Genomic DNA, 21,927 nt, shown 5'->3' with positions numbered 1-21,927 from the left:
TAATCATCCAAAGTATGATTTTATGAACATCATATATTGGACAATTAATAAGTAACTGGCAAAAAAGTCCTGTAATCTCTAAATTGGAAGCGTTTCCACAATTTTGGCTGCTAGTGTATGGTGAGAAATGAAAACTCACAGTGTGAAGGGAGACAGTCTAGTTTAATTATCATAAGCTGAACCTCAGTTACAGTGTCTGTATGGAATTTTAAAAAATGTGTTTTGGGTCACTTGGATTGGGTCACATCCTGAGTCGGGTTTTTGCTGCACTTTAGCTGCCCAGCTTCCCCATTCCTGCGCCAGCCAACAGCTGAGACAGCAGCACGCCGCCCGCAGTGTAGACACGGGTGCCAGTGCTCAGAACAGCGCGTGGGGAGGCTGGAGATGGCAGGGAACGAGGATGCCGAGAGAGCCCACCATCACCAGGGCGGCTACGAGGAGCGAGAGGGGGGTCCCGGAAGGAGACCGGCTTCCTCTCTCTCCGAGACCCAGGCCCTTTTGGATAAGGACGAACACAGCAGCACACAGTCATCTCATCGGCTGCTGGCGTACAGCGACGCTCTCATTTCCATCATAGCAACCATCATGGTAAGAAGATAAAATGCAGTTACCCATCTTAGCCATCATAAACAGGGAAAGAGATAGAAGATCTCAGCTCTCATGCTCTTTTTCAGATCCTGCCTGTCGCACACACCAAACTTGAAGACGATGAGGTACACAAGCACACACAGCACACCGGCCCTCACACCTGCTCCAGTTTTTCATTTTCCTTTCACTCTCCGGACATGAGGAGTTGCATCACAATCTGCAGTTGCTCCTGACCACCAAGATCGCCGTGTACCTGATGAGCTTCCTGCTGGTCTCTATGGCATGGTCTGCCCATACAAGGTAGGGAAAAGGCTTTTAACCATCATGCTTGACACAAAAATGACTGGACATGCCACCACTAAGCTGCAACTTCACACACTGACCCTCTATACATAGAGAAATCACATAATGAATGTATTTCCTGTACTATCTGCTATCAGATTGGCTGTTACTATTGTGATTTCCTTATGTGGCCCTTAGAAATGGTTATCTTTTCTAATTTGTGCCATAGAACAGCCTGCATTCTTGTTTTTCCATTCACAGGTTATTTGAAGTAATCACTCGAGTCGATGACTGCCTCTCATTCTTGAATCTAGTGAGTGTAAAGCCTGTTATTGTCACGTTGATCTGTGGACACCAGCGCTCACGCTGGGCTAGTGATCATCTTGCTGCCTCATGCTGGCGGTGATCCTACAGTAAAATGAGTACAGGCTGGGTTCATGATCCCTGTTTAAAGCATCTTTGCTCTGCTCACTCACGGCAGCAAGGAAATGCTGGCAAAACTGAACCCTTCCACACATCTGCGTTCACATCTGTACTTAGGGTCGCTTTTCACTCTACTAAAAGCTGCAGTCATTGTTTGAAACAGTCACACGATGGCTTGTTGATATTAGACTTTGCTGATGCTGATAAAAGCTGCTTCTTCATCTCTCTTTTCCAGGCATGTATGATGTTGATAACGTTCCTTCCCTACACGGTGCGTTCCCTTGTCCTTTCTGTACAAAAACCCTGAAGGGGATTTTCATTTTATTTATTAAGAAAAAAATGTAAACATTCTCCTTATTTTAGCAGCATACTACAGCTCTATAGAAATGCAAAATACACGCAAAATCTTTTTACTCATTTTAGTTTCGACCATACCTCAAAGGATTGCTATCCATTACAGTTAACATGGCTGCCTTTGATGGGCTGGTCACTGGTCCAGTGGGATGCATACACTGCACCGCTGTGCCAGTGATACAGGGGAAAGTCAGCTTGCTGTTCAAGGGCGTAAATAATTGAATGCAGCCAATACAACCACCTAGATCCCCTTAAATGGGTGGAGACCTCAGCCCACCAAATGCTCGACCCTTGTTACTGCCCACTTCCCCTTCCACAGTTTTCCCTAATTGCTGCCTTCCCGGATGACATCTTGGGATTGAACCTCTTCTGCGCCTGTGTCATGATGATTGGCCTGATGCAGGTAAGCTCCGAGTCATTGCGTGATGGACGGTCAGCCGTCGGAGGTTCAGTGGCGTGTGACACGGCCACCTCTCCATGTGTAGGCCGCCATCGTCCTCTACGGGTTCAGCCACCCGCAGATCCTGAACAAGACGCACACGCTTCACAAAAGGCACATTTTAAAAGTTATCCTGAGAGTCCCGCTCCTGTGCCTCATCGCAGCCTCCCTCTCCTTTGTCTGCATCCCCCTGGTGAGCAGCATTCTTAAAAATGTTCACACATTTTTATGCATGTAATTGTTCAAACATGTCGCATTCAGTTAATGGAATGTGTCAGCTGATATTACCACCCTTGTTTTATTCCACAGTCATTTGTCACCATGGCCTGTGCTGTCTTCCTTCCCTACATCTCTCAATTTTTTAAACGGTGTTACAGAAAACTAATTGGTAAGAAAGTTGCATTTTTATTTAGGTTACAATGGAATTCTCAGATATTTACGCAGCAGGATTCTACATCCTATGGGAGATGTAAGTTCCTGACACGAATACAAGATAGAGTCCTGGAAGTATTAAGCCCTGGAGATGGGCAAATGAAGCTTCAGGAAACATTTGCTGTTTTTATTTCACTTCACTAGATGGTGCTCTCTGTTCATAAAAGGGCTCAAAGCAAACCAAGAGCATCTAGTGGGGTCAGAAAATACAGCAAATGTTTCATTTGGCATCACTATCCATCCATCCATCCATCCATTTTCCAAACCGCTTATCCTACTGGGTCGCGGGGGGTCCGGAGCCTATCCCGGAAACAATGGGCACGAGGCAAGATGGGGGCCAGCCCATCGCAGGGCACACTCACACACCGTTCACTCACACATGCACTCCTACGGGCAATTTAGCAACTCCAGTTAGCCTCAGCATGTTTTTGGACTGTGGGGGGAAACCGGAGTACCCGGAGGAAACCCCACGACGACATGGGGAGAACATGCAAACTCCACACACATGTGACCCAGGCAGAGGGCCATTACTATTAAACCTGATAATCTTTTCACTATTTTTATTCAGACAAATCTATAGCCAGACTTTATTTACATAATTAATATGGCTGATTACATATAAATCTTAGAATTAATCATAAAAAGAACTACACTAATGCACTGTATGTTGTTGTCAGGTCTGCAGACCACGCCCCCAGATGATGCTGTAGGGCAGTACTCTTACCACCCCAGGGAACCTCTTTCCAAAGAGCGCCTGGAAGGTTTCACTGATGGAGTCTATGCCATCGTAGCCACGCTCCTCATTTTAGACATATGGTGAGTTTATTATTGCTATTGTCATAACTGTTATCGTTCTGCACACCATGGGCTCCAAACTCTACAGCCCACAATCCTCAAAATAACAGTGCCAGAGATATGCGGTCACTAGATTTTGCCGATCGGGGTGGAACATTTTACTGATCATTTTCCAGTTTCTCTTCTGGCCGTCACAATCCCCACTTTGGGAACCCATGATCTACACACACACACACACACACACACACAGCCATAACGGCAGTTGATAATTAGCAGTAAATCAATACTGACTGAACTACTCCGTCACTCATCAGGCTGTACTGTCCTCTGTGACTTCCTGTGCTATTCCCCCTGTTGTCCCTCCTGTCATCCTCTAACCACACTTCTCTCTCCTGGATGTGGGGGCAGTGAAGACAACATCCCAGAGCCCAGCGAGCTGAAGGACAGGTTCAATGGCAGCTTGACTGTAGCTCTGCAGGAGTACGGCCCCAACTTCCTGGCCTACTTCGGTTCTTTCGCCACAGTTGGCCTGCTCTGGTGTGTGCACCACTCCCTCTTCCTGCATGTGGTCCGGCCCACCCGCACTATGGGGCTCCTCAACACCTTCTCCCTGGCTTTCGTCGGCGGCCTGCCCCTCTGCTACCAGCTGACCCACGAGCTGCCGCAGAGCTCGCTGAACGAGCGGGAGGCCGTGCAGATCAGCTGCGTCATCCTCTTCTTGGCCGGCTTCTTCCAGCTTGCCATCTGGGTGGTGGCATTGGTGGCCGGGGGCGGGGACCTGCACGTCTACGTGCGTTACCGTGGACGCAGCCACGCCTTCATGCTCGCCAAGCTGGCGCTGTACCCCAGCGCGGCCCTGGGCACCTTCTGCCTGGCTTCTGCTCCTGGCTGCTCCAGCGCCTTTGTCTTCCACCTGATGGGAGTCACTGTGCCTTTAGCTTTCCTGGTGCTGCGGTACGCTGTACAAGCCTGGCTGGCTCTGCTAAGACTCCTGCGGTCCAAATGGGAGGGGCCACTATGGGAAAGCCCCACCCCCTATCCCATCACTGGGGCAACTTAACAGGAAGCAGTCATATAAGGATAGAAACACTCAGAAAAGGAGCAGTGACGAGGTGGATCTGTTGGACCTTTGCTCTGTATTCAGGGTCACATGACAATTAGCTGTATGTATTCATGATATGAAATCAGTGTTTCTCAACTGGTGTGTCGTGGTGTGTGTGATTTAAAAAAAATAATAGGCTACTTTTACCCCCAGTCTCCCCCTAAACCAACAACTTTTTTCAGTCACAACTTAACGATCATGGAAAAATATGAAATAGCATGCCATATGTACAAAAGGTTGATTAGAAATGTAATAAATTGCAAAATACTTGGAACTGAATTTTATTGAACACTGTTTCTTAGTACAATACGCATATTTATCTGTGACATGTATTTTGTGAAAACGATTTATGATGGTTTAGCTATTTTTCATATTTGAATCGATCACTTTTATTCATAATGAAAAATAATGGGAAAGTTAAATCCGTCCATCTTCACAACAAATAGCCAATTATGCAGGACTGGGGGCTGAAACCCACCCAAAAACCCAGGAAACAAGTCCGGGGCAGTGGGTGGGGTGCCAGTCCATCGCAGGGTGCAGACGCTAACATCCCGTTTGCTGCTCCAGCCACCTCTGGACATTTATCACTCTACACAGTCTGCGCTCTCGGAGAAAACAAACCATTGGGAATGGAGGAACACCGCACATGTGCGCTAATCCATAACATGGTGACGGCCGGTGGAAGGAAGGCAGACTCCACTGAAGACATCACAGACCATCCAGCACCTCATCGGTGAACTTTTCACAGCAGAAAACAGGCCATCACTGACCCTCCACGAAGGTGCTCCTCACGACTGGGGAGGCGATTCCATAATGGCAGTTCAATGATCGCAGACAGATAAGGCTGCACCAGAAGAGCCGCACTGACCACACCGGAGCTCCTCATGCCGCAAGCAGAAAGTCGCCTCAGTCTTTGGGGAAGGCTGGTTGTTACCTTACAAAAAAAAAATGTCCTGGACACCAGCCTGACCTCCTCAAGTAGCGACCGTCCAGTAGCTGTTCTCCACAGGCCAGATACCAGTCTGAGGTTGGAGGACCTTTGGCACCCAGAGCTCTAAGCTACTTTGCCTCGCACTGGCTCACTATTCATTGGGCTGGCCCCCCATCCTGGGTTGTTCCCTGCCTCGTGCCCATTGCTTCCGGGATAGGCTCCGGATCCCCCGTGACCCAGTAGAATAAGCGGTTTGGAAAACGGATGGATGGATCACTATTCCAGACTAAACGTGCAGCGTGTAATAAACGATACTGAGAAAGTCTTGGAGACGAGCCACTGTGCCTCGGGCTGACTGTGAGCAAAAAGAACCTGTTAGCCGTCAAGTGGAACGAGATGGGCTGCATCTTCAAGTTTAGGGTGAAGATAAATATCCTACAGCTGATCTCAGTGAATGCTTTCCTCAGGCCATCCAGGTAAACACTACAGAGTCTTCACAGACAAACTGACGACAGCCTAACTCAGAACAAACCTCACCTTTTTGAATAAAGGTTACAACGATGGCCATGTAGGCATGTCAACTCTTCACGCTCTCAAGAGATTACCAGTCATACCAGTCAGGTGAGGAATTTAATCCTTCAAATTTACAAGCGATTACCAGTTATACTAGATCAGGGCGGAACTCAATTCCAAGGTCACCATAGTCATAAAGCTAAACTACCTCAGGAGGTATCCAATTCTTAGCTGATGACATCACCTTAATAGTCACATGTTACTGGTAATTTTCCACACAGGACAGAATCTGTTTCCAGGGACACCCAGGCAATAATATCAAAATAAAAGTTATCACAAAGAAATAATACAGCCTTTATTTTTTTTCTCCACTCTATACAGTCATATTCTGTAATAACAATAATAGTAGTAATGATAATTAAATCTTTTTATAAAGCAAACACTGCTACCTTTCTTCTTGTGAGACAATTCTCCACTGTCCTGTGTTTTTTTTAACAGAACTATTAAATCAAACCACCTTCAAACTATATAAGGTCTACATCATATAATCCTTTACACGGACTGTGAATAAAATCTAACCCAAAACAGAGTTAAAAACAATGATCAAATTATTCAAACATTTTCCAAAAAAATAAAAAATCAACACCTATCTGCCAATGCAGATAATTAAATAAAATTTTAGGCCATTCTTTGCAGCAGCAATTACACATGTAATAAACCAACGGTACCATAAAACAACAAAATAACTTAACATGACACGGACCTCACTTTCTAATGTCGTACTTTACAGAGTTCTGTTTTTCAGGTAAAAGTACATGACTAGTCAGTGGAAAGACAGTCTTCCCCAGACTTACCGTGTGCAGTTCATGCTATTGGACAATTAGCTGGTCCACAAATCCCACTAACTCTCTAAATATACTTCTGAGAAAAACTTGTCAGAGGTGACACAACCGAAAGGAGCTAAAGTGATAAGATGGGAAAATGAAACAGGACAAATATATAACAGAGGAGTAAATCTATGTTAAAGACAACGCAAACCCATTCAAGTACCGCCGTTGCTAAAGTAAACAGCTATTTCCTCGTAGCCAATCCAAACGTGCACGAGGCCTTTTGTTGCAGATCAAATGCACTGAACTGATGTTCTCATGGGGAATGCATCATGTGATTCAACCACACTGCCTTGCTATTGCTTTGTGTACCCCCCCCCCATGTAAATAAACATTAAAGCCCTCGGCGCTAAGGTTACGAAAAGGACTTTCATCAAGTTTCAATCTTAACCAGTTAAAAACAAAAGTTAAACAGCTCATTGTATCATTCAAAAATTAAAAATGCTCCTTTTCAAGCCAGAAAAGAGTCAGGAAGTGCAGAGCTAATAAAAAGTAAGATGCCGACGCAAGGAGGGTCCAGACATTCGTAGCAGCGCCATGGCTCAGCCTCGCGAAACCAGTGCAACTCAGAGTGGCTGCAGTTTGAGCAAACACAGCGTCTCCGGTTAGCAAGCCACTCCGCCGTAATGGGAGTCTGTAAAACCTGAAGTAAGTTAGCGTCTAAACACTAACAAAAGAGATATCATTTCTGCATAACAACTAACTCTTAAATAGGAGTCGAAAAGTCATATACTATTAAGTTTCGTCTTTTGTATATACGTGTGAAAGTATGTCTCTACATTCTGTGCATTGTTATTATAGATCTGCATTAACGTATTGCCATGCCAATGAGAGTCAATCCGGACATATGTGGGGGAAGGGAGGGGTCACAGCTTCTCAGAGACATCTGAGAGGTTTCAGTCCTCGAAAGAGACCAAGACCACAAAGACCCCAAAGATAAAGACTGCACTAGGCCAGCTCATTGGGACCATTTGAAAGTAGAGATTACATCCATGTTCCCCATACATCAACAGTAATAGGGGCAAAGTCTGCACATCCCCCTCCGTCTCGAAAGACCCATTAGTATCAGTGCAAGAAAACGGGCAGCAGCATCTTCAGCCCACTGCCACCTCTTCAAGTCGTCATGCAAACCCCATGGCAACCCGTTGCTGGGGTGACCGCTCGGCATTAATTGTCTGTAATTACTAGCATGTTTTTGGTAGGTATAGATGCTAAGATGCTCCAGGCGGCTCCACTGCGGGCTGGGCGGGGCCAGCAGTCCATCTCCGGCCTTCACTAGGCCTGGCTTCCTGTCGGGGGCAACATGCCCCTTTCCCGCAGGTGGGAGCGAAGCAGGTTGAAGATACTGCGCTGCTGCTCCGGCTGCAGGAGCAGCAGCTGTTGTAATACTTTGCTGGGGTTGGGGCCCCTGGAAAAGAGGCAGGAGGGTTACAAGCCAGCCAGCTACAGGGGCCACGAACACCCACAGGGCCACGAACACCCACAGAGTCCACAAACACACACACGGACCCCGAACAGCTACAGGGGCCACGAACACCCACAGGGTCCACGAACACACACACGGACCCCGAACAGCTACAGGGGCCACGAACACCCACAGGGTCCACGAACACACACATGGGCCACAAACACGCACACGGACCCCGAACAGCTACAGGGGCCACGAACACCCACAGGGTCCACGAACACACACATGGGCCACAAACACGCACACGGACCCAGAACATCTACAGGGGCCACGAACACACACAGGGACCACGAAAACACACATGGGCTCCGAACACACACACGGACCCCGAACAGCTACAGAGCCACGAACACCCACAGGGTCCACGAACACACACATGGGCCACAAACACGCACACGGACCCCGAACAGCTACAGGGGCCACGAACACCCACAGGGTCCACGAACACACACATGGGCCACAAACACGCACACGGACCCAGAACATCTACAGGGGCCACGAACACACACATGGGCCACGAAAACACACATGGGCTCCGAAAACACACATGGGCTCCGAAAAGCTAGAGGGGCCACAAACACACACACGGACCCAGAACACCCACAGGGGACATAAGCATGCACATGGGCCCCGAACAGCCACAGGAGTCACAAACACACATACGGACCCCGAACAGCTACAGGGGCCATGAACACTCACAGGGACCAGGAAAACACACATGGGCCCCGAACAGCCATAGGGCCCCAGGAATCAACCTGCAGACAAACCCCAGGCCTTGTGCCTTTAACAGAAGCCATAATGTGAAGACCTGTGTGTGTCTGTTTTTCTGTCTGGTGCCTGATTACCTGATAAAACTCGCTATGTAAACGTGAACAAACGTTGCCATCAGATACTGACAGTCGAAGCGGTCCATGATGCCACCGTGGCCCGGAATAGTGTCCGCGAAATCCTAGAGGGCAAACGAGAGTGCGGTGGGGGACACTCACAGACAATGGCGTGTGAGAAGCCAATTGGGCTCAGCTCGGCTCGGCTCGCAGCCTCTTACTTTGATCTTGAAAGCTCTCTTGAATCCACTGGCAAAGAAGCCCCCAAACGGCCCTATGAGGGAGGCAAAGGTGGAGAGGGCGACGCTGTGGATCTGGAAGGGGAAGAGGGTCACCGTCTCCTGCGCGGGGGAGGGAGGGCAGTCATTATAGTGTACAGCCTGGTTTCTCATCCCAGTCCTCGGGGACCCCCAGATGGTCCACGTTTTTGCTCCCTCCCAGGTCCCAGTAGGGAGCTGCAGTGTGTCACATGCGTCCAAGCAGTTAGATGCAGACATGCCACAGCCTCGGGATCCCACCTGTCGCAGGAACTGCTGCAGCAGCTTGGGGGGCCGGTATTCATGCAGCAGGAAGAGCTCCGAGGGCTGGCAGTCCACTGCGAAGCGGTTTGTTTCACTGTCATACTCCACCGGGCAGACGAAGTACTGATAATGAGCCAGGAGGTAGGCTAACTGCACATGGGGAGGGCAGAGACAAAGCGGTCACATGACCCGAACCCAGGAGGGGGCCGGCAGGGTCTCCAGATAAGAACAACAGCCACTTACAATGAATCCGAAGATCACCGTGGAGACAAACCCTCCGATGAAACCTTCCCACGTCTTCTTTGGAGAGAGCTAAGGGGTCATATGACAGCTCTGTAAATGAATGACTCTTCCTTTAACAGTTTTGGCTAAAACTGGCTAAAACTAGCAGGTTCAGCTAGACCAATGAATGTCAGCAGAGTCCTCGGGGACCTACAGACACTCTACATTTTTGCTCCCTCCCAGCTGCCAACACACCTGTCAGAGGTATTCTGGGTTCTTGTTGGCTTGATTGTTTGGGTATGGTGTACTGGGAAATGGTTCAGAAAAACTCAGCTAAACTGATAACTGGTCAAGCAAGTTCTACCCCACAAAACTCTTCAAACACACCTGTTTGACTCTAAACCTCCCATATATTGTTGTGCTGATTCTCACAGTCGTAATGTAGTTTGAAAGACAGGAGTATTGAGGAGAGCAGTGGAAATCGGATACTCTCTCCATACCTTAATCAAAGGCGTCCTTCCAAAAAAGAATCCAAACAGATATGCAGTTATGTCATTACAGATCACGATGGATATGGGAACGATAAACCTATAAAGAAATGAGAAATGTACTGAATATTAACAATCAAACAGCCCATTGGAGCTTAATGTTGGTTATGATGATGTGATTGGACAGAATAATAGAGATCTTCATTATTCAGAGAAGCCAATAAGGGTCCAGCTAGAGGGAGATGGACTGAGAATTGATCACATTTACTCTGTACAGGCAGATTAATAAAATTTCACTGCACTTTGTCATTCATTAGTTAATGGTCTTAACAGTCTGTACGGATCAGAACTGAACAGGAAAATGATAACAGAATGTGACAGGACCTTACTCACCGGGCACGTTTTTCCACCGTAAATTGCATGCAAACATGGCATCCAAACAAGCGATTTACACTCACTCACAGCCAGTTTAATGGGCAGCTGTGATTCTGCTTACCAGATCATCCCTTCAAACAGATTCTGAATCACAAGGTGTGACTGGGTGACCACAATCAGTAGAGTCACATGGGTCCAAGCAAACTGAAATGGCAGAGACAAGCAGGGAGGCCTGTTAGCGGCCAGGACAGACACAACAGGGCAGCTTAACAATCCCGGACCTGTACTTTTTAAAATTCCCCAAAACTGCAGGATGGCTGTACGTCCACCAGGGGTCTCCCTAAATGAGGACACGCCAGCAATCCCACACACCCATATCCGGGGACCCAAGGCCTACACCCTTAGTGCAATGTAAGATATGTTACTCTCTCCATCTCAGGTGGCAAATGACAAATGTGTGACAAACATTCCTGAACCAATTTCTGCCTTTGGGACATTGGGGCGACTAGCTCTGCTTCTCTAATTGGTATGGGATCAGTACGCGCGGCTAAGCTTCAGTACAAACCATGTAGAACTGCAGCCGATAGTGCTTCTTCACTAAACTCAGGACAAACATGCAGAAACCTACCAAAGAGAGGAAGATGCCATGAGAATTACTTACAAACACCATGACAGACCTATCAAGACAGTCCCCTGAACTCCTGTCAGGGAAGACACAGCCTCAGTCATCTAGGCCAGACCACTGAACAGCAGGGGGCGCTAGTGTTCCTCTGTAAATGCCTTGCATCAATCTTGCGAAGGAGACTCATCTTCACAGCATGCTGTTCAATTTCTCTGTACACTTATCAAGCATCTTAAGTGATTTTAAAATGAGGTTCTCTCTTCAGAGACCACATTATACAGCTGAATATGAAATGATGCAAGCAGAGAACCTCCATAAAGAAGCCTCACAGAGTTGGTCTAGGGGCAAAGTTTAGTCTGATAAGTTTTATAGCACTTCGATATGCAAAGTGAGACTTCTCTGCCTACAATGAAGTATAGAACCTGTACGTGGTGATTTACTATAAGGTCTGGTGTAAATTCCCTCACTGCATAATTACAGCAGTCAGTTGAGTGAACTAGACATTATTCTTCCAATCAGAAGCAACCGCTCAATCACAGCTTTGACTCCAGGTCATGACAGTCCCACCTACTCACCTGTCAGGTAGAGAGTGAATGAAATGAAGCGGTGATATCGCACAAGGAACTGCAAAGGCTCCTCCTTTTGGACCAGGACGCCGAAATAGTCGGCCACCGTCTCCCCATAGAAGAAGTAGTTTGCGCAAATCAGGAAGTACCTGCACAGCAGTGAGAAACGCTGCATCTACGGCTGCCTGAACACAACTCCCCATGTGGGAGCTTCAGGATCATACAGATAGACAGCCTGGTCAGAATTCCCACTGCTTCTCTACCTACTCCAGGTACACGCGATAAAACAGCCAAGAGCTTTGCAACTTCATCATCCGAATTTCCAAGCTTACGAGGAGCTTGGTGACAATATTAGTGCTTCCCAGAAAGTCACTGCTCAGTTTTTACATCACAACACAAGGATTCTTACCAGCTGAGTGTCCTGAACCACGGCAGTTCATAGGAATGGTAGACTCTGTACCCAATGGTTATGATCTCCTGGAAACACTTGATCTGAACCACCATGACCTGAGGTGATATGAAGACATTCAATAAGCTCAACATAACAACAGTGTTTAATCACAGCTGTGAAAACTCCAGACTATTAATGCCGTTGTAGTATCATGATGTGCAAACAGTTAGTACAAATAGATGTTATGAAAATATGATCTTCTGGCAGCGTTGCATTTTTCTTAATATATGGGGTTGGCTCATATCACCTCCATATCAACTTCAGCAGAGCTGCTTTAACTGGAGGGTCAGTGAACCACCAGACCCTTGTTATTAAAACACAACAATTGTCGTTCCCAGTCTGGATGCTCCCAAAGGTAATAATTTCAGTTCCAGAAAGTACAAATCCAGACCAAGGTTTTGTTTCAATCAACCAGTTGAGTTTAAAGAGACACAGTCACAGAGTACTCAGCGGGTCGGTTGTAACAAAACATTAGCCTTAACTTTCCACCTCTCGATGCTCTACACCAGGGGTAGGGAACCTGATCCATGGAGAGCCGGTGCGGGTTTTTGGGATGGCCTCTCAATCAGCCAATAACAGTGGATTCCAAGGACTGGAGTTGAGAATCGCTGTTTTATTATTGGCTGACTGAGAGGTCATCCCAAAAACCCGCACTCACATTGGCTCTCCATGGATCAGGTTCCCTACTCCTGCTGTACACAGTTACCCATAAAAGAATAAATTCAACTGATTTATTAAAAAGCTGTGTGAAGCCAACATATAGATGAGGAACATGAGGTGGGCTTCTGCTGGGTCTCTGCAGGGTTTCTATTCCGAAGTTTAAACTCTGACCGAACTCACCCCAATTATTAACATGATGGGTCCCAGGTAGATGATCAGGAAGAAGAGACAAATCATCGTTAATGATAAAATGCCCCTTATCCACCAGTTCCTCCATCTGTAAAGGTGAGGAACATGAAGATATCAGCAGTCATCGTCTCCCCTGTAGCAGCATGCATGCTTGGCGCTCTATGCAGGAATCAGACGGTGGCTGCTTGTCTAAAACAGCAGGCGTTACTGATAAAGTGTCACTTGGCTGACCAACTTCTGCATAACCAGTCAAACTGCAACAAGAAATGTCACCAATTAGGGAAGGAAATAAATTTTTAAACGGCGGAAAATCTGGTGAGAGGGTTCATTTAGAGACGTTACGATTATGATTCCCTGCCATTCACAAGACTATTGCGGCCTGAAGTTGAGCTCTGGAGCGAAGAGGCCACAGCTTCCTGTTAAATCACTTCCTGTCACAGTGAAATGATCACGATTAGCAAGTACAGCTGGAAAGGTCAACAGGAGTAAGGTCAAGCCAGCCGCCCTCAAGCTCACATTCTCACGATGCTATCTCCACTTGTGCTCATATGGTCTCAGCATCACGTGCCCTCTGCATCTCCTTACTGCTCGTTTAGGGAAGAAATGAACTAAACTAACAGTCTGTCCACAGGACATCCGACACAGCAGTGAAAGCTGCCAGGCATAATCACCGGCGCCATGACATCACATCCACCGCGAGCTAACGGGCATCCTGCAGACACTGATCCATGACATCACATCCACCGCCAGCTGACGGGCATCCTGCAGACACTGATCCATGACATCACATCCACCGCGAGCTAACGGGCATCCTGCAGACACTGATCCATGACATCACATCCACCGCGAGCTAACGGGCATCCTGTAGACACTGATCCATGACATCACATCCACCGCAAGCTAACGGGCATCCTGTAGACACTGATCCATGACATCACATCCACCACGAGCTAACGGGCATCCTGTAGACACTGATCCATGACATCACATCCACCGCGAGCTAACGGGCATCCTGTAGACACTGATACATGACATCACATTCACCGCGAGCTAACGGGCATCCTACAGACACTGATCCATGACATCACATCCACCGCGAGCTGACGGGCATCCTAAAGACACTGATCCATGACATCACATCCACCGCGAGCTAAAGGGCATCCTGCAGACACTGATCCATGACATCACATCCACCGCGAGCTAAAGGGCATCCTGCAGACACTGATCCATGACATCACATCCACCGCGAGCTAACGGGCATCCTACAGACACTGATCCATGACATCACATCCACCGCGAGCTAAAGGGCATCCTGCAGACACTGATCCATGACATCACATCCACCGCGAGCTAACGGGCATCCTGCAGACACTCATCCATGACATCACATCCACCGCGAGCTAACGGGCATCCTACAGACACTGATCCATGACATCACATCCACCGCGAGCTAAAGGGCATCCTGCAGACACTGATCCATGACATCACATCCACCGCCAGCTGACGGGCATCCTGTAGACACTGATCCATGACATCACATCCACCGCGAGCTAAAGGGCATCCTGCAGACACTGATCCATGACATCACATCCACCGCGAGCTAACGGGCATCCTGTAGACACTGATCCATGACATCACATCCACCGCGAGCTAACGGGAATCACATCCACCGCGAGCTAACGGGCATCCTGCAGACACTGATCCATGACATCACATCCACCGCCAGCTGACGGGCATCCTGCAGACACTGATCCATGACATCACATCCACCGCCAGCTGACGGGCATCCTGCAGACACTGATCCATGACATCACATCCACCGCGAGCTGACGGGCATCCTACAGACACTGATCCATGACATCACATCCACCGCCAACTAACAGGCATCCTACAGACACTGATCCATGACATCACTTCCACCGCCAGCTGACAGGCATCCTACAGACACTGATCCATGACATCACATCCACCGCCAGCTAACAGGCATCCTACAGACACTGATCCATGACATCACTTCCACCGCCAGCTGACGGGCATCCTGCAGACACTGATCCATGACATCACATCCACCGCCAGCTGACGGGCATCCTACAGACACTGATCCATGACATCACATCCACCGCCAACTAACAGGCATCCTACAGACACTGATCCATGACATCACTTCCACCGCCAGCTGACGGGCATCCTGCAGACACTGATCCATGACATCACATCCACCGCGAGCTAACGGGCATCCTACAGACACTGATCCATGACATCACATCCACCGCGAGCTAACGGGCATCCTACAGACACTGATCCATGACATCACATCCACCGCCAGCTGACAGGCATCCTGCAGACACTGATCCATGACATCACATCCACCGCAAGCTGACGGGCATCCTGCAGACACTGATCCATGACATCACATCCACCGCGAGCTAAAGGGCATCCTGCAGACACTGATCCATGACATCACATCCACCGCAAGCTGACGGGCATCCTACAGACACTGATCCATGACATCACATCCACCGCGAGCTAAAGGGCATCCTGTAGATACTGATTAAGTGGGTGGCCGGCCTACCTAGAGGAGAGTCCTTCCAGGGCCTTGCTGAGACACTGCGGGGTGTTGTCCACAGATGGCGGTGCCTCAGGAGTGTCTGCTTTGGAGTCTCCCTCTGCTTCCCCATCAGGTTCTCCAGCCAGACCCAGACCCAGAGCCAGTCGTTCTTCTCCATCTGCTTCCTGCACAGCAGCACAGCAAGAAGAAGTGATGGTGGATCCATGTCCCGGGGCGTCTCCGCGGTATTTATAAAAGCTGGCCAGGTGGCAATCTACTCATGGAGCCTAATCAGACATTTTGAAACTATGAATTTCACTCCCTGGGAGGGAGGGTCTGGCACAAACCATTATGTTCTGAACCAGGTGGAATATAGGTAATATTAAACTAAATGATCTACATTAGGAAAATTTAACATGCCGCGTCAGATCAGCAGATCCCTGAAGCATAAAGCATTTCATTGGTATCAGAGAGGTCTGGTAATAGATGCAGCCCCTTCTGTTTAGAATTAGCGATGAATTTCAGAGGTGTTTCTCCCTCCCTGTCTGCTTCCAGGTCCCTATTTGCAGAGGTGTAGAGACTGGACAGGACAGGCAAGGTAGGCAATGGCCTGGGGCCCCGAGCTGGGAGGGCCCCCCCTTGTGGGCCACCGATTTCATAGTACATTGCAACGACAAATCTGCTTTTTTGTGTATTCTGTTTTTCCACAGTAAAGTGAAAATAAAGGTGTTGCGTTTATTAAATTCTCTTTGCTGATTTTATTCATTTACACTTCACAGTAAAATAAAGGTAATGTGTGTTTTTCCATACAAGGGGAGGGGGAGCTGGAGGCTCCAATGGAGTGTTTTGCCTGGTGTCCATAGAATCACCGTTTCAGTTTCGCCTATTTGAGCTCTGAAAAAACACACAAGTCTAACATCTGAACCGTAAAAGCAGGAACAAAATCCTCAGAAGCAGCTCGTCCTGCGGAGGGCGTGGCATGAGCCTGCAGCTGCCTCGCTACCATTATTTTGAAGATAATAGGTGATATACGAGCAGCAAGGCCCATAAAACAAGATTTGAGTGGGACCATGCTGTAGAGACCAAAACAGAACAGAGAGAGGGAGTGATGGCCAGCGGGACAATCACATCCACCTGCCGCAAGGGCCCAGATACCTACAGCGGGGCCTCAAGTAGCCTGGGCCCCCCTTTTGCGATATAATGCAGTACAGTATGACAACAGAAGGGCTGGCATGGTGCATGTACGCACACACACACACACACACACATTCACACACAAACACACAAGGACTGCCGGCAAGCCAGGCTATAAAAGGCAGCCTGCCCCTTTAAGGGGTCCTGTCAGTAAAAAAAAAAATGTGCTAAATAAGCTTCAGACAAACAAAGAAACCAGTGTCTAAAAACATTAAAGCTTTGACTGCCCAGCTCTCTATGGGACCAACGTGGCAATAACTGCGACACCATTTCCATCAATGATCCTTTGAGACAGATTTATACTTCTGAACGGAAAAGGTCCAAGCTGACTGGCAAGCAGAAGGGAAACCAATATCCATATACCCGAAAGTCTGGAGGCTAGTTCTGCTTGTCTATATTTCATTTTTGTGAACTTTTTATTTCTTGATTGGAGTAAAGATAAAATGAGAATGATCCATTACACAAGTTTAACAGTCTCATACAGCCATTCCATGAATAAGATGTGAACTCTGATTATTGATCATTGAAAGAAAATGTTCGATGAATCAAAGCATAGCATCTGATGCATGTCATCATACAACCTGAATGTCGATCACCTGTTCTCAGGTCAGTTACTCCTGATCATTGATACTGTAAAACCTACAGAGGTCATGTCATTTACATCTGTTCCAGGGACAGCCAGTCATGCTAAATTTGAGGGTTCTAAAGACTCATTCATACTTCACATTCCTTCCAGCCATTGAAGGGGAAGGTGCCATGACTGTCCTGGCCCTTTAAAACCCCTGCAAGGTGTCAAAGGGAGACCCCATCAGAAATGCTCATTGGCACAGCAAACAAAAACCTATCCGCAGCCGACAACAGAAACAGACTACTTAGGTTGACTGCAGAACACCTGCTTTGAGCAGCAGGACCCAGATCTGGGTTGTGGATCTGCAGAGTGATCTGTACAAACGGTGCAGTGTAAGCTGTACAGACAGAATCCTCTGCACTGTGAGCTGTATGGATGGAGCCCTCCGCGGTACTAGTTGAATTGAGAGAGTCCTCTGCAGTGCAAGATAAATGGACAGACCCCTCTGCAGTGTGAGACAAATCAACAGAGCCCTCTGCAGTGCATACTGTACCGTCAGAGTTCTTTGCAGTGCAAACTGAGTCTTCTGCAGTGTGTGCTGTACTGACAGAGCCCTCTGCAGTGTGAGCTACAACCACAGAGTCCTCTGCAATGCAAACTGAACCACCAGAGTCCTCCACAGTGTGACCTGTATCGACAGAGTCCTCTGCAATGCAAACCATACTGACAAAACCCCCTGCAGTGCAAACTGTGCCAACAGAGTCCTTCTTAGTGTGAACTGTATTGACAGAGTTCTCTGCAGTGCGAACTGTACAGATGGAGCCCTCTGCAGTTCGAGCTATAACCACAGAGCACTCTGCAGTGCAAACTGTAGCATCCTAGTCACATGCAGGGCAAGCTGCACTGACAAAGTCCCCTGCAGTGCGAGGTGTATCAACAGAGTCCTCCGCAGAATGAGTTGTACTTGAGAACCTCTACTCCTTATCCTATATCGTCAGAGTCCTCTCTCCTATGATTTGCACCATTAGAACTGGTGCTCTGCCAAAGAGTGTTTAACCAAAACCCCAGAAGATGTAACATGAGAAACGAGGGTCCCACGCCTCCCCCATGACTAACAGTGCTCCTTCGCAAACATGCCAAACCTGAGTCTCGAGTTAACGGCCCCATATTTGGTTACTGTTGCTTTGCTTCCGTTGGCCATGTCAGTGATGAATACGAAGATCAGGAAAGTTCAACCGGCGATATCTGAGTGGCGTGAAAATGTCCTTCTGCTTCCATATTTTATAATCTCTCTGTCAGCAGCTACAACTTCACTCCACACTTCTCATACCATGAGGTTATGACTTAAAGGGTTATGAATCATGTAGAAAGTGAGGATGTATTTCTGTCCTGTGTTTAAATGGTAAGATTGCAAATAAACAGCACATACTTCACTATCATTTAAATTCGGATGGTATTAATACATTTATGTACACTATTAATTTTACTTGTGCTATTTTGGTGCACATAAACAAACCCAAATAAAGTCCAGCTGCACCGAGAAAGGCCCATGGCTAGATTTAAACAGATGGAGCATCTTCAGTCAAAGGCTCATTATCTGGACTTAATGAGTCTGAAGCCAGGAATGTGACTTGGCGAGTTTCAGACCCAAAGACCTACAGCTTTATTACTAAAGCATGACTATAGTTTATGCTGACGATAAGCTCTCCCAAGACCAAGATCAGCTTTTACGTGATACCCTCAGCATTAATGGGCCGGGGGGCTTCAGGTATACAACCCTAACAATGCTACATACTCTGGCCATCCACTGTTAAGAATGAGGCAGAGCTAGCAGACACAACTAGAGTATGTATCCCAGAGATTATTTATAATCCATTATGAAAAAAACTAAACTGCAAATAAATCTCTTGCGTACGTGTTACACAACATCCGAGACACGTCTCACAAGAGATCACATTTACTGCAAGAATTACTACAGCATTACAAAGCGAGTAAGCTTTTGATCCCAGCGTCTGAAGACAAAACGACACCCAAAGAACTTCCATAGCTGAACTCAAATCAGCAATGTACAAATATGTTAAAACATTAGAATTAGCACAGTGGGTCAGTGGGTAACAGATACACACCCCCCCCCCCCCCCCAGGTTGGGGGTTTGGATATGGGGTTTGCAGCTTGTCGGCTTTCTCTTCGTACTTTGGTTTCCTCTGGTAGTACAAAAACAGATACATAGGCAAACATTCTTCTCTAAACTGCCGCTGTACAGTTATGATTGTAGGTGTATGCAGGCATTTACCCTGAGATGGAGAAGCAGCCCATTCAGGTTACTGCCTGCGACAGGCTCCAGATCCCCCTGAAAACCTGTACTGTACTAGATAAGCAGCTGGAAGATGGACGGACGTTAACATTTTGTGAATATAATCATCATCTATCACTGTTTTGACATAACCCACACAGGTGAGAACAGCCTTTGTGCTTTTCTTTACATAGTCAGCAAAGCTAATCAGCCTGCTGGCAAAGTAAGAGCCTGTAAAAACAACGTTCAATTGGAGATTGATCCCTAGTAAGAGGACTGGTACCAAACAGCTTCATCAAATCAAGTCTGGCCCCAGGATGAGAATAATACTGCAAAATCACAGTAATCAGGAGTCAAACACTTTCATCAAGTCCTGTATTACCCCATGGTGAGAAGGACCTACAAAATCCCAGTTAATCGCCAGGAGTCAAACACCTCTATCAATCAGTGCAGGTATTAGAAGCTAGTTCGCTGACTTAACACCTGCCGGTGCGTGTTTACATATCCTACGAATCACTGCTACAGTGTAGCGTTCAGCAGAGCTTTCCCACCGCCTTCTGTACTGCGGCTACGTCTATTTACTCAACACGCTAAACTAACCCGTGTCCCATAACGCAGTGCCCGGGTACGGCTGGACGCAGCTGGTCGGGGGGGTGGGGGGGCAATGCGGATGAAGCCGGGATGATGGTTCGCTCAAGCGCCAATCTGTCCCGGGCTGATGAGCAGAGCCACGCCGCTTTCCTCCTTACCTTCTCCGCACTGGCCGGCTCCCCGCCACCTCGCCTCCTCAGCTCCGTCATTTCTGCCGTTTTACGGTCTTCCCCCCAGTTCCGAAGTGACTCGGCTCCTGCGTCCTCTCACCCCAGCGGACTGTCCCAGCAGGAAGCCCTCTGTCGGCCCACAGCGACACTCCGGCACGGAGGGCGGCTCTCACCCCCGCCTTACCTTACCTGATGTCAGCACTTTCTTTCGGTTTGTTTTTCACACTGCGGTCGGATAGCGCCGCACTCATTGGAGCCTCTCTGTCAATCAGTTTTTTAGATAATGGAATGTGCACAAACAGTCACCATTTTCGTCATCTTTTCGCCACAAGTTAATTATATACCAGTTTTAATCAGACCGTTTAATTAATTTGATGGCAAATAATTAAAATGTGCTGATATTTAACTATAGGTTACAAAAGACTGACAGAATTTTTTATTTTTCTTGAGGAGCATTCTGAAGTGCTACAAATATTTAGAGTAGTTATGTTGAGATTAACTGGCCAGACCGGTTTAATCCTACAATTCAGATGAAGACAGGTCCATCCACAATGGTTCACCTTTGACTTTAACCTTTACCTTGCCAGAGATCATACGCCCATGCAACATAAGCTTATTCATCTCAGCTGGTTCAGAAGGTCTTACGCCCTGTCCTGGGGGGGGGCTGCACCCTGGCTGACCCTAAAACTCACCTCCCCTTGTGTGTACCGGTCTCTCTCAGGAAGCAGCATAGAATGTGCCCAAACTACCTACATTTTCCTCAAGGATTCTATTCAGCAATTCTATTCCATTCAGCAGCTAGTAAAACTGGTAGTTATGGTTTAGTGGCATCTCCAGGCAGGCTGTAACCCCGGATGGTGTCCTGCAGGTCTCAAGCCGCGCAGGCAGCTCCTCAGTGTACCTGCCGGGAGCTGTTAAACGCTTAGGATCCGTCTGTCCTGTGGAGAGGAGCGTGATCCATAAGCAGACAGGGTCTGCTTCCTCTTGGCAGGACTGGTTACTGCGTGGGTCAGGGTACAGACGCCTGTACTAAGGTGAACTTACAGGGCGTATGACAGAAAATTCCTGCAGTCCTTCTGATCACCAGACAATCTGCAGTGCAGACTGCGAGTGGGATCAGAGAAGACAGTGACGTCTGCTGCATCCGGTGACCCCAGTGTGAGCAGCCCTTTGCACCTTACTGTGCGGTCAGGACCTTCAGCCTTGATGATGTCATTACTGTGAGACTCCCCCCCATTTTCACTTACTGTAATTGCTCTGCTGTGTCTGAATTGTGACAACACACACAGTGCGGCTTATTTGTACTCAGTTATGGTACTGGGGTGTTAACAGAAGAGCATAGGATGTCAAACACGGATGGAATTGATCTAGGAAAACAAATGAAAACTTTATTTCTAGGAAATGAAAGACTAACCTTATCTCTAAATGGCC

The 21,927-nt window shown here is 47.7% G+C and overlaps 2 protein-coding genes across 2 annotated transcripts; one reads left to right on the top strand and one right to left on the bottom strand.

The window, feature by feature from the left end:
- Window positions 1–314: 314 nt before the first annotated feature.
- Window positions 315–4,745, top strand: LOC125724420 (endosomal/lysosomal potassium channel TMEM175-like). Its single transcript, XM_049001130.1, has 10 exons — window positions 315–588; window positions 675–713; window positions 791–888; window positions 1,132–1,183; window positions 1,529–1,564; window positions 1,967–2,050; window positions 2,133–2,279; window positions 2,396–2,474; window positions 3,196–3,334; window positions 3,722–4,745. The coding sequence occupies exons 1-10, from the start codon at window positions 385–387 to the stop codon at window positions 4,371–4,373; spliced, it is 1,530 nt and encodes a 509-aa protein (XP_048857087.1). The 5' UTR covers window positions 315–384; the 3' UTR covers window positions 4,374–4,745.
- A 1,444-nt stretch (window positions 4,746–6,189) lies between these two features.
- On the bottom strand, window positions 6,190–20,919 carry cds1 (CDP-diacylglycerol synthase (phosphatidate cytidylyltransferase) 1). The gene is made up of 13 exons (XM_049001131.1): window positions 20,485–20,919; window positions 15,705–15,865; window positions 13,124–13,220; window positions 12,242–12,339; window positions 11,842–11,981; window positions 11,210–11,268; window positions 10,766–10,848; window positions 10,282–10,369; window positions 9,803–9,871; window positions 9,557–9,709; window positions 9,260–9,379; window positions 9,060–9,163; window positions 6,190–8,154 (listed from the first exon to the last, which is right to left on the bottom strand). The coding sequence occupies exons 1-13, from the start codon at window positions 20,533–20,535 to the stop codon at window positions 8,022–8,024; spliced, it is 1,356 nt and encodes a 451-aa protein (XP_048857088.1). The 5' UTR covers window positions 20,536–20,919; the 3' UTR covers window positions 6,190–8,021.
- Between the last annotated feature and the right edge of the window lie 1,008 nt (window positions 20,920–21,927).

The sequence above is a fragment of the Brienomyrus brachyistius genome, chromosome 2 (genome assembly GCF_023856365.1).
Source record: "Brienomyrus brachyistius isolate T26 chromosome 2, BBRACH_0.4, whole genome shotgun sequence".
Classification (NCBI taxonomy): Eukaryota; Metazoa; Chordata; class Actinopteri; order Osteoglossiformes; family Mormyridae; genus Brienomyrus; species Brienomyrus brachyistius.
The sequence above is the reverse complement of the archived record's forward strand: the minus strand, read 5'-3'. Positions and strand labels throughout refer to the sequence as shown.

Coding starts and splice junctions, on each gene's coding strand:
- cds1 (XM_049001131.1), bottom strand. CDS start 20,535: ATGACGGAGCTGAGGAGGCGAGGTGGCGGGGAGCCGGCCAGTGCGGAG. Junction 15,866..20,484: donor AGCCGGCCAGTGCGGAGAAG/GTAAGGAGGAAA, acceptor GCTGCTGTGCAG/GAAGCAGATGGAGAAGAACG. Junction 11,982..12,241: donor TGGTTCAGGACACTCAGCTG/GTAAGAATCCTT, acceptor ACTGCTGTGCAG/GTACTTCCTGATTTGCGCAA.
- LOC125724420 (XM_049001130.1), top strand. CDS start 385: ATGGCAGGGAACGAGGATGCCGAGAGAGCCCACCATCACCAGGGCGGC. Junction 714..790: donor CCAAACTTGAAGACGATGAG/GTACACAAGCAC, acceptor TCCGGACATGAG/GAGTTGCATCACAATCTGCA. Junction 1,184..1,528: donor GCCTCTCATTCTTGAATCTA/GTGAGTGTAAAG, acceptor TCTCTTTTCCAG/GCATGTATGATGTTGATAAC.